The sequence below is a fragment of the Crinia signifera genome, chromosome 7, assembly GCF_055691185.1.
Source record: "Crinia signifera chromosome 7, ASM5569118v1, whole genome shotgun sequence".
Classification (NCBI taxonomy): domain Eukaryota; kingdom Metazoa; phylum Chordata; class Amphibia; order Anura; family Myobatrachidae; genus Crinia; species Crinia signifera.
In genome coordinates, this window is record NC_139223.1 from 182,221,482 (window position 1) to 182,233,144 (window position 11,663).

Consider the following 11,663-nt stretch of genomic DNA (forward strand, 5'->3'; position numbering starts at 1 on the left):
GATCCCACCTTTGACCGGCTATTCAAAGTCAGGCCGGTCATTGATCATTTCAGTGCCAAATTTGCAGAGATGTACATCCCTGAAAAATTTATTTGTATTGACGAGTCCCTTATACATTTTAAAGGAAGGGTTAAATTCCGCCAGTACCTTCCCAGTAAGAGGGCAAGGTATGGCATAAAAATGTATAAGCTGTGTGAAAGCACCTCAGGGTACATCCACATGTTTAGGGTATATGAAGGGAAGGATTCAAGAATTGAACCGCCAGAATGCCCCCCCTCCCTCGTAGGTGTTAGTGGAAAAATTGTCTGGGATTTAGTGCACCCCTTCCTGGATAAAGGTTATCACCTCTATGTGGATAACTTTTACCCTAGCATCCCCCTGTTTAAGGCCCTTGGTTCAAGAGGTACAGCAGCTTGCGGTACTGTGCGCAAGAACCAAAGAGGCCTCCCAAAAACGCACATTGCCCAAGTAATGAGAAGGGGTGAAAGCAGGGGAATATGCACCGAAAATATGTTGTTGGTCAAATATAAGGACAAGAGGGATGTCCTTATACTGACAACAATTCACGGAGACAGTACCACCTCCGTCCCTGTACGAGGTACCAGTACCCACACCTCAAAACCTAATTGTATCCTGGATTACAATAGGTACATGGGCGGAGTGGATCTTTCAGATCAGGTACTGAAGCCGTACAGTGCCCTGCGGAAAACAAAAATCTGGTACAAGAAGCTGGCCGTGTATATCATCCAGATGGCACTGTATAACGCTTACGTGCTATTCCGTTCTACCGGCCAGAGGGGGACATTTATGCACTTTCAAGAGGAAGTCATAAAGGGCCTAATATTTGGGAACCAGCAGGCAGAGGGCCCCAGTACTTCTAGTACTGGCCCCCGTATTGTACCAGGGCAGCATTTTCCTGATGAAATCCCCTCCACTGGAAAAAAGGGCAGGACACAAAAAAGGTGCAAAGTTTGCTATAAAAAGGGAATAAGAAAGCAAACTATTTTCCAGTGTGACACTTGCCCCGACAAACCCGGCCTATGTATAAAGGAGTGTTTTAAAATATACCACACATCTATGGATTATTAGGTTCATAATTTCACCGTGCTTCGGGGGTCTTGCTAATGCCACATAGCACCCACCATTCATTCCACCAGAATCTGAGCCGCAAAATCCAAAAATCACTCCTTCCCTTCTGAGTCCTGCCATGCACCCAACTGGTATTTTTTGGTCACATGTGAGGCCTTGCCGTACTCGGGAGAAATCAGGGCACAGATTTTGGGGTGCTTTTTCTCCTTCATACCTTCTGAAAATGAAAAATTTTGAGCCAGAACTGCATTTTTGTGTAAAAAAATTTAATTTTTCATTTTCACTGCCCAGTTGTATCAAAATTGGTGAAACCCCTGGGGGTTTGAAATGTACACTATACCCCTAGATGAATTCCCTGAGGGGTGTAGTTTGCAAAATGGGGTCACTTGTGGGGGGGTTCCACTGTATTGGTGCTTTGGGGGTCTTGCTAATGCGACATAGCACCCACCAACATTCCACCAGAATTTGTGCTGCAAAATCCAAATATCACTCCTTCCCTTCTGAGTCCTGCCACTTTTTGGTCACACATGAGGCATTGCCGTACTCGGGAGAAATTGGGGCACAGATTTTGGGGTGCTTTGTCTCCTTCATTCCTTGTGAAAATGAAAAATTTTGAGCCAGAACTGCATTTTTGTGTAAAAAAATGTAATTTTTCATTTGCACAGCCCAGTTGTATCAAAATTGGTGAAACCCCTGGGGGTATGAAATGTACACTATACCCCTAGATGAATTCCCTGAGGGGTGTAGTTTGCAAAATGGGGTCACTTGTGGGGGGGTTCCACTGTATTGGTGCTTGGGGGGTCTTGCTAATGCGACATAGCACCCACCAACATTCCACCAGAATCTGAGCCGCAAAATCCCAAAATCACTCCTTCCCTTCTGAGTCCTGCCATGCACCCAAATGGTATTTTTTGGTCACATGTGAGGCATTGCCGTACTCGGGAGAAATTGGGGCACAGATTTTGGGGTGCTTTGTCTCCTTCATTCCTTGTGAAAATGAAAAATTTTGAGCCAGAACTGCATTTTTGTGTAAAAAATGTAATTTTTCATTTGCACAGCCCAGTTGTATCAAAATTGGTGAAACCCCTGGGGGTATGAAATGTACACTATACCCCTAGATGAATTCCCTGAGGGGTGTAGTTTGCAAAATGGGGTCACTTGTGGGGGGGTTCCACTGTATTGGTGCTTGGGGGGTCTTGCTAATGCGACATAGCACCCACCAACATTCCACCAGAATCTGAGCTGCAAAATCCCAAAATCACTCCTTCCCTTCTAAGTCCTGCCATGCACCCAACTGGTATTTTTTGGTCACATGTGAGGCATTGCCGTACTCGGGAGAAATTGGGGCACAGATTTTGGGGTGCTTTGTCTCCTTCATTCCTTGTGAAAATGAAAAATTTTGAGCCAGAACTGCATTTTTGTGTAAAAAATGTAATTTTTTTATTTGCACAGCCCAGTTGTATCAAAATTGGTGAAACCCCTGGGGGTATGAAATGTACACTATACCCCTAGATGAATTCCCTGAGGGGTGTAGTTTGCAAAATGGGGTCACTTGTGGGGGGGTTCCATTGTATTGGTGCTTGGGGGGTCTTGCTAATGCGACATAGCACCCACCAACATTCCACCAGAATCTGAGCTGCAAAATCCCAAAATCACTCCTTCCCTTCTGAGTCCTGCCATGCACCCAAATGGTATTTTTTGGTCACATGTGAGGCATTGCCGTACTCGGGAGAAATTGGGGCACAGATTTTGGGGTGCTTTGTCTCCTTCATTCCTTGTGAAAATGAAAAATTTTGAGCCAGAACTGCATTTTTGTGTAAAAAATTTAATTTTTCATTTTCACTGCCCAGTTGTACCACAATTGGTGAAACCCCTGGGGGTTTGAAATGTACACTATACCCCTAGATGAATTCCCTGAGGGGTGTAGTTTGCAAAATGGGGTCACTTGTGGGGGGGTTCCTAAATTTTAGCATCTTATGGTGCCTAGAAACCTACATGGTGCCTAAAAAATAATCTCATAAAAAGGAGGCTCCAAAATCAAGTAGGTGCTCCTTCTATTATGAAGCCTGTAGTTTGGTCAACGTGCACACTAGGGCCACATATAGGATATTTATGAAAACAAAAGAATTGGGGGAATCAATTTTTAGTCACATTTCTTTAGTAAAATCTACTGTGTTCCTCAGAAAAATGTATTAAAATTGCAAATCTGCAAAAAAAATGAAATTTTGAAATTTCACCTACACTTTGTTTTAATTCCTGTGAAACACCTAAAGGGTTAACAAACTTCCAAAATGCTGTTTTGAATACTGTGAGGGGTGCAGTTTTTGAAATGGCATCATTTATGGGGGTGTCTCACATACAAGTCCCTCAAAGTCACATCAGAACTGAACTGGTCCCTAAAAAAATCAGTGTTTGAAATTTTCTTGAAAATTTGAGAATTTGCTATTCATATTGTAAGCCTCCTAGTGTCCAAAAAAATTAAAAGGAAGTTGAAATAATGATGGAAACATAAAGTAGACATATGGTCTATGTTAGTTATTAACTATTTTGAGTGGTATGATTATTTGTCTCACAAGCAGAAAATTTAACATTTTGCAGATTGCTAAATTTTCCATTTTTTTACGACATTTTGGTATTTTTCACAAAAAAACACAGACTGTATCGACCCAAATTTACCACTAATTTGAAGTACAATGTGTCACGAGAAAACAATCTCAAAATCACTGGGATAAGTAAAAGCAAAAAAAAGTTATCCCCACTTAAGTGATACATGTCAGATTTGAAAAAAAGGGCTCTGTCAGGAAGGCAAAAACATGCTGTGTCAGGAAGGGGTTAAAAGATCACATTCCAGAGCGATCGGCCGGCGCGGGGGTTAAACAGCGAGGATCGCTGGTTTTCTGCAATCCTCTCTGTTTAACCCCCTCGCCGGCCGCTCGCTGCAGCATTGAATACCCCCCAGAGAATAGTGGGAGCAGGAGTGGCAGCGAGCCCTCCGGAACAGGGCGAGTGCATGGCGAGAGAAAAAATCTCTCGCCATGCACGGAGAATTATTCTCATTGAATACTGCCCTAACAGACAGTGCTGTATTGCATTGGTGGTCACACAGCAGCATAGAGTCATGATGACTATTGTGTGATTCTCCATAGCAAAAATAACCAAAATCTTTGTTTATTTTTGAAAAACTTTGCATTTGTCCCTTTTATAATGATTAATAAATATTAAAGTTTTTGAATGACCATATAAGGAGAATCATATTTTAGTAAGTAAGGGAGGGGACAAGCGGGGGGAAAGCAAGGTGAATGCTTTCATCATGATGTGATGGACTTTGACCATTGCTATCAGAGGCAATACAATGAGTGTGATGGGGGATTATATTTGGGGGCTAATACGAGAAAGTCCATACAATCACAAAATATATATGAAAAATATTCATTTCTAAACTTTTTTCCAAATATTCTGTTACAGAAGTTATTGGTTTTTTTTTTTTTTTTTTTTTTTTTTAATTGTAAATAAAAGTAATTCAAATGCATAACAAAAGTTTGTTTTATTTGACATACAATAAAAGTATGAAAATAGGGAAGTTTTCTGAAAATCCGTAATTTCTTCCTGATAGCTACAAAAGCAATCCTTTTCGGGTACAATTATTTTTTCTTTAATTAGTAATATGAAAGAAACAAAAATCAGATATGCAGACCCCAGACTTAAAATTCTTGTTGACCAGTGTAAACGGTCCCTAGAGAACTTAGGTTGAGAGAGAACCAATTGGGCTCAAGCACTAAAAGAACTCACCCTTGGAAATAGGGAGTTTATAAAAATTATTATTATGATAAGTGGCTGCTCCCAATTAGCAAATTGGTTGGTTTGCAGGATGGGTACACTGGAAAAAAACAAAGGGTGTGTGTGAATAAACACACACATCCAGAGAGCGCCACACAATTGGAAATGGTAAAAAGTGTTTTTGATTTATTAATACATACAAATAAAAAATATACCTTTGGTACAGACTTTATAATAAAAAATTAGTTTTTTTTATATAAAAAAACATAAATGCACTCCTTTGTGAATTCTAACACACTATCACTACTATCGGCTACTTGTCATACAGTGACTTTGAATGTATACTGAGCTGGACTAATATTACTTAAATCCCGGCTCAAGGAGAGCTTATTGGAAATACCAAATATCGGGACTATCAGCTGATTGTTAGAATTCACAAAGGAGTGCATATATGTTTTTTTATATATAAAACTAATTTTTTATTATAAAGTCTGGGTACTCTTTACCTAGAAGGGCGACCATCGCGACCATCGCGACCATCGAATGCACTAAAAATCGGGTGCGACGCGATGCCCGCGATGGCCGCGATTTCCCATAGGGACCAATGTTAAAAATGAGATTGGACCCGATTTTAGTGTTCAATGCCTCAATGCCCGCGATTTTTACATAGGAAACAATGTTAAATGGGCCACAGAGCCCTAATAGTCACCGTGAACTCCGAAATGGCCCCCACAATTGTTAACGCCACCCCACGATCAACGTGAACCCGAAGCGTGGCGAGCGCAGCGAGCCCGCGAGGGGCGGCGGTACGCGTCCTCCGACCTTTTCATGCCCTACTATCCACGTCGGCGTGGAGTTGAGAATAGAATAGTGTGGCGAGCGCAGCGAGCCACCGAGGCCCGAAGCGTGGCGAGCGCAGCGCGCCCCGCGAGGGGACGCGGATACCTTCACAGTTATACGCGTCCCCTCGCGGGCTTCACAGGTGTCCGTGGCGAAAAGCGGACACCTGTGAAGCCCGCGAGGGGACGCGTTTACCTGTGAAGGTATCCGCGTCCCCTCGCTGCGCTCGCCACGCTTCGGGCCTCGGTGGCTCGCTGCGCTCGCCACACTATTCTATTCTCAACTCCACGCCGACGTGGATAGTAGGGCATGAAAAGGTCGGAGGACGCGTACCGCCGCCCCTCGTAGCCTCGCTGCGCTCGCCACGCTTCGGGTTCACGTTGATCGTGGGGTGGCGTTAACAATTGTGGGGGCCATTTCAGAGTTCACGGTGACTATTAGGGCTCTGTGGCCCATTTAACATTGATTCCTATGGCCAAATCGCGGGCATTGAGGCATTTAACATTAAAATCGCGGTCAATCACCGTTTTTAACATTGATCCCTATGGGAAAATCGCGGTCATCGCGGTCACCCGTTTTAATGTACCCGCGATTTACCCGCGATGCCCGCGATTTTTTACCCCCGACGCCCGCGATTCCAATCGCGGGCGCCCTTCTAGGTAAAGAGTACCAAAGTCTGTACCAAAGGTATAGTTTTTATTTGTATGTATTAATAAATCAAAAACACTTTTTACCATTTCCAATGGTGTGGCGCTCTCTGGATGTGTGTGTTTATTCACACACACCCTTTGTTTTTTCCAGTAAATGGTCCCTGGCTGTAGGTATCTTTTTTTCTCTCTAAATGATCAGCTAGTTAGATATAGATGATCACACTAACCGCGTCCCCGCTCTGCTTGTTCTGCATCCGGCTAAATAAAGCTGTGGAGAAGGCAGGATTTGCAGTGAGCTCTGTGACTATGCTATCTCAGAATAGCCTTATTATCACAGGGCTCACTGCAGTGTTTTTTTTTTTAACATTTTGTTTTACTAAATTTGGCTAGATCACATTTCCCCTTATTAGTTATGGAAATGCGATCTGGGGGTAAATTTACTACAGGTTGAGTATCCCGTATCCACATATCCGTTATCCGAATTATTCCAAAAAACGTGTTTTTTTTGGAATAGTTAAAAAAAAAATTCCCTGACCCTTTTTTATACTTACCTAGTCCCCCGGCGTCCACGGCAGGCCTTCAGCTTCATATACGGCGTCTCCAGCGGTCCCAGGAGTGCATTGCGATGCCGGAGATGAAGCTGAAGGCCTGCCATGGACGCCGGGGGACTCCATGGACACCGAGGGATCATCGGGGGCCCACCAGGGGACAGGTAAATATGAAAAAAATATATATATTCCAAAACCCGTAAAAATCCCTTATTCGGAATGCTCGTGGTCCCAAACATTTCGGATAAGGCATACTCAACCTGTATAGTTAAACTTTTAGATCGATTTTATTGAAATCCCTTGTAAAAACCAACATTGAGTAATGTTCGATTTTGCCATTCAATTTCAATGGGGGAGATTTTGATTGATTTGACCAGGGATTTAGTTCGATTTCTCATATCCCATGCGAAATTGAACATGAAATCTCCACAGAAATTATCTCCATCCCTGATAAGCCTTTTTCTATCGTAGCTGCTGAGTAAGTCGCGGGCTATGCACAGACTGCGCAAACTAGAAAAATCATTTGATGGTGAGTGACTGCGAATGGATTTGCAGCTAATTGCAGGGCTGCAAAATGTTTGCAGGCATATCGCAACTCTTGCACATTGCAAACTAAATGACAGAAAACACTTGTTTTGTTCCGCACAGGATTCCTACCCCAATGATTGTGAAACCTCAGTAATTTTGGGGTTTGAATTGAAAAGTAACCAACTTCACTTATACATTTTGTTTGTGATGTATGTAAATGGTTTCATCATCCTGAACAAGTTCTGTGGTTGGTGGTGCTCCCAGAGTCAGAAAAAACATGTATTTGCAAGAAAAAAAAGAAGACTCGTTTTTTGTGATCCCCCCCCAAAAAAATCTTCTTTTTCTTCTTGCAAATACATTGCAAACTAAGAAGACGAAACCCCTTTTACTTTTATAAACAGGAACTACAATAATTTTTTGGGGGGGTTCTCAATTATTAATATTTTAAGCTATACTTACACATACCTCCCAACAGTCCCGATTTTATCGGGACAGTCCCGATTGTCAGGGCCTGTCCCGATGTCCCACCCACGGGTGGCAGTGTCCCGTGGTGTGGGGGGGCTGTTGGGAGTCCCCCCTGTCAGCTGCTAAGCAGCGGGGAATAAACGCTGTGCGCATGCGCACAGCGTCTATTCCCGCAGCCAGGGGACTGGGGGCATGGCTAGAGGCTCACAGAGCGGCAAAATGAGCGTGGCCTCGCGGAAGAGCCGCAAGTATAGGCCACGCCCCCAAATTAGGCCACGTCCCCCGAAAATTTCGACGCGCCTCCGGCGCGCAGGAGCATCGTCCCGCTTGCAGCCCTAATCAACCTTCTCCTTTCTATATTTCCATAGTCAATTGTTGGAAACAAACCCCCTGCCTGCTGGCTGTCTACTGCACAGTCTGTGGGTAAAGGTTGATTTTGCACAAGATTATGCAAGTGACAGCAGCAGAGCACAACACTGGACACTTTAGTTGGGTGTTGTTTCCAATTGTAAAGCGTAACGGAATATGCTGCACTATATAAGAAACTGAAAATAAATAAAATAATAATTTGTGATGAGTATTGAATTAGGCCCATTGTCATGGATTTTGCTACTAGTGTGTTAATGCAGTATATATTCTTTTCACTATGCTTTAGGACAAAAGGAGAGAAAAGTAATGAAAATAATATATAAAATAATATCTAAAACAACAATTATAATACATATAGTGAATGCTCGGATCTGCCTATTACATGCTGGACTCTGACTATAATTATGTTACTTACCTAGAGCTATTCACGGAGTGTTACAGCAATGATGAGGACCTGGCGGAGAGGATGCTGGTCTATACTTGTGACGCCTGGGGGAAGAGTAACTGCCTAGAGATGGCGGTGGAAGCGGAGGACCAGCAGTTCATCGCCCAGCCGGGGGTGCAGGTAAGACACACATACTGTCGATATCACACAAGGTCTGTCAGAGCAACCTTGTGATAATTGGATTAATATGTAATGTAGGGGTAGATTTATTAAGCTCGGTGAAGTGATAAATTGTCTGGTTTTTATCACCGGCCAATCAGCTCCTACCTGTCATTTTTCAAACCAAGTCTGAAACGTCACAGTTAGGAAATAATTGGTCGGTGATAAAAAAAAAAAAACAGAAGACTATAATGAGACAAACTTAGAAATAGACAAGACTCACAGAAACACAAGACTACTTACACTAACAATACACACTCAGCAATCTCCAAAAATCTCTCCTCCACAAACCACTCTCCAGACCAACTCCAACTCTCTCCTCCACACTCCAAACTACACCCACAATGATTTTGGGCGCGTTCACGAATTATATATGGGTGTGTGAACCCTCCCAACTGACCAAACACCAATCAGTGAAGTACTTTCATTTTCGTAGTGACGCATGTGAAATAAATTACGATGTTTCGTATTTATTTCACGACTTCACGAATATATGGACAACGATCGAGGATGAAATACGAAAATAAGACTGAACGGAAACACGATTCTACGAAAAAATACACCATCGAATAATACGATTTTTAAAAATACAACACCAACATAAATGACCCTCCGGAACACAACTTTTTATACAACAGCAGAAGTCGTATTCATTCGTACAAGTACGAATACGAAATACGAATACGATTTTGTTCTATCGTAATCTTAGTAAATTTCCCCCTTTATCACCCTTTATCACTGCACTGAGCTTAATAAATCTGCCCCATAGTTCTTAAAATCTATAACTGTCCTTTTTTGTTTATTTTTAAAATTTGGGAGTAGAGTGACTGTACTTATCAGGTGGATGCAGAAGACTGACATCTTGAACCGATGAATTTAAAGGGGCAACAGAAAGAAATACTAAACCAGCCCGGTTTAGCATTTATTTCTGTCACATCTTTAAATCAACTGACTCAAAGCTAACGATAATCTGACAAAGATTTTTCAGTCTTCCACAAGTTGTCCCCACTCCATAGCACACACATCGGACGTAGAAGTATTTTGTCCAATATTAGAAAAAGCTCACACAATTGCCAAATTGCCATATTTAATGAAGATAGTCCTAGGGGTAAATTTACTAAGATGGAAGTTATATTACAGATGGGATGTTGCCCATAACAACCAATCAGATTCTATCTATTATCTTCTAGAACAGTGGTGTCAAGCTCATGGCCCTCCAGCTGTTGTGGAACTACATGTCCCAGCATGCCCTGCCACTGTTTTATCAATCCATTATATAAAATCTGTGGCAGGCAGGGCATGCTGGGATGTGTAGTTCCACAACAGCTGGAGGGCCAGGAGCTTGACACCACTGTTCTAGAAGGTGCTAAATAAACAAAAATCTGGCCGGTTGCTATAGACAACATCCCATCTTCAATAGAACTCCCATCTTAGTAGATTTATCCCATAGTGTCCGTCCTCCTATCATAATAAATTTAGGCCATAAATAAGACATTGGTGTACACACCACTCTTTTTACAGGATCCAAATATAGGTCGATAGTGTCTACAGATGTAGCACCGCTCATCAGGAGCTGGGGCTCGCCAGACCACCCCCACTGGCGAGCGGACGCTACATCTGATTGGGATGCGCGAGCTTCCCACACGCACGCGCGTCCCAGTTTCCCGTTGGCGGGGGATGGGAACCCTGCCTGTCTCCGCTTCAGGGAGATGGGCAGGGTTAGGGGGGGGGGGAGGTGGGGGATGGCGATGGGGACGAGGCGGCGGGGACCCAGGGGGAGCTTCGGTTAAAGGGATACGCATGCATCCCGTCCGGGCAAATCCCATTCCGGCAGCTGGAGGAGGCTGGTGGCTGGCGAATCTACCGCAAGCCCCTGCCTGAAAGAGGGGCGCTCCATTTGTAGGTCAACACCAAAAAGGTCAACATGCATGAGGCGAACATTGTCAAACGTTCAACACAAGAAAAAGGCCAACATGGCAATGGTCAATGCATGAAAACCATCCCCATTGTTTAGACTTTTGCATTCTTTCATGTGGACTCTGTTCAGGGATGGTAATGTGTTCCGAGCGTAGCAGTAGTGGAGCGAGGCACCTGGCCACAAAACGAGTTATGAAAGGGTGCCTGCTACACTCATCGGCGGTCCACATGCTCAGATGTCAACATTGACATCAAAACAATGTAAAAAACTCATGTCAACCTTTTCGTGTATCGACCTTTTGCATGTGGACCTTTTGGTATCAACCTATTGACTGTGGACCCTATGATCCATACCAGTGGCGGCTCCAGAGGTGGGGCTGCAGCACAGTTCAAAATTAAAATAGAGAAGAAACACCAAATGCCAGTGAGTCAGTATGGAATGGCAGTTGGTGGCAGCGGGTGTGGCTCCCCTATTTGAATTTCAAACTGTGCTGCAGCACCACCTCTGTAGCTTCCCCTGGGCTGTACCCTCTTCTTACAACCTACTAGACTTCCAAGTTTGCGAATTCACAGCCTCCACTGTGTCCCTATCAATAAATTTCCACACAACTGTCTGTGCATAGTCCCACAATCTTACTAACGTCCCATCCCGCCAGCTGCATCCTGACAGCTCACTGTCTATCTTTTACCCAACTCAGAAATTCCTTTCGAAGCAATGGTACGGGGAGGTTGCCAGAGATACTAAGCTATGGAAGATTATCTTGTCCCCTGTGCTGTTTCCTCTCATTGGCTGTGGATTCATATCATTCAGGTATATTCATCTATACTATTACAGCACCTTACACACAGGGGCTGCATGTGTAGAGTATGTGGGCC

At 43.5% G+C, this 11,663-nt stretch overlaps 1 protein-coding gene across 1 annotated transcript in view; it reads left to right on the forward strand.

The window, feature by feature from the left end:
- The window catches only part of LOC146021314 (transient receptor potential cation channel subfamily M member 8-like), a 65,658-nt gene that overhangs the window by 47,692 nt on the left and 6,303 nt on the right, over positions 1-11,663 (forward strand). Inside the window, exons 14-15 of the mRNA XM_083155108.1 lie at positions 8,686-8,831; positions 11,486-11,598. Of these exons, the coding sequence (XP_083011234.1) occupies positions 8,686-8,831; positions 11,486-11,598 (259 nt within the window). The remainder of the gene's footprint in view (positions 1-8,685; positions 8,832-11,485; positions 11,599-11,663) is intronic.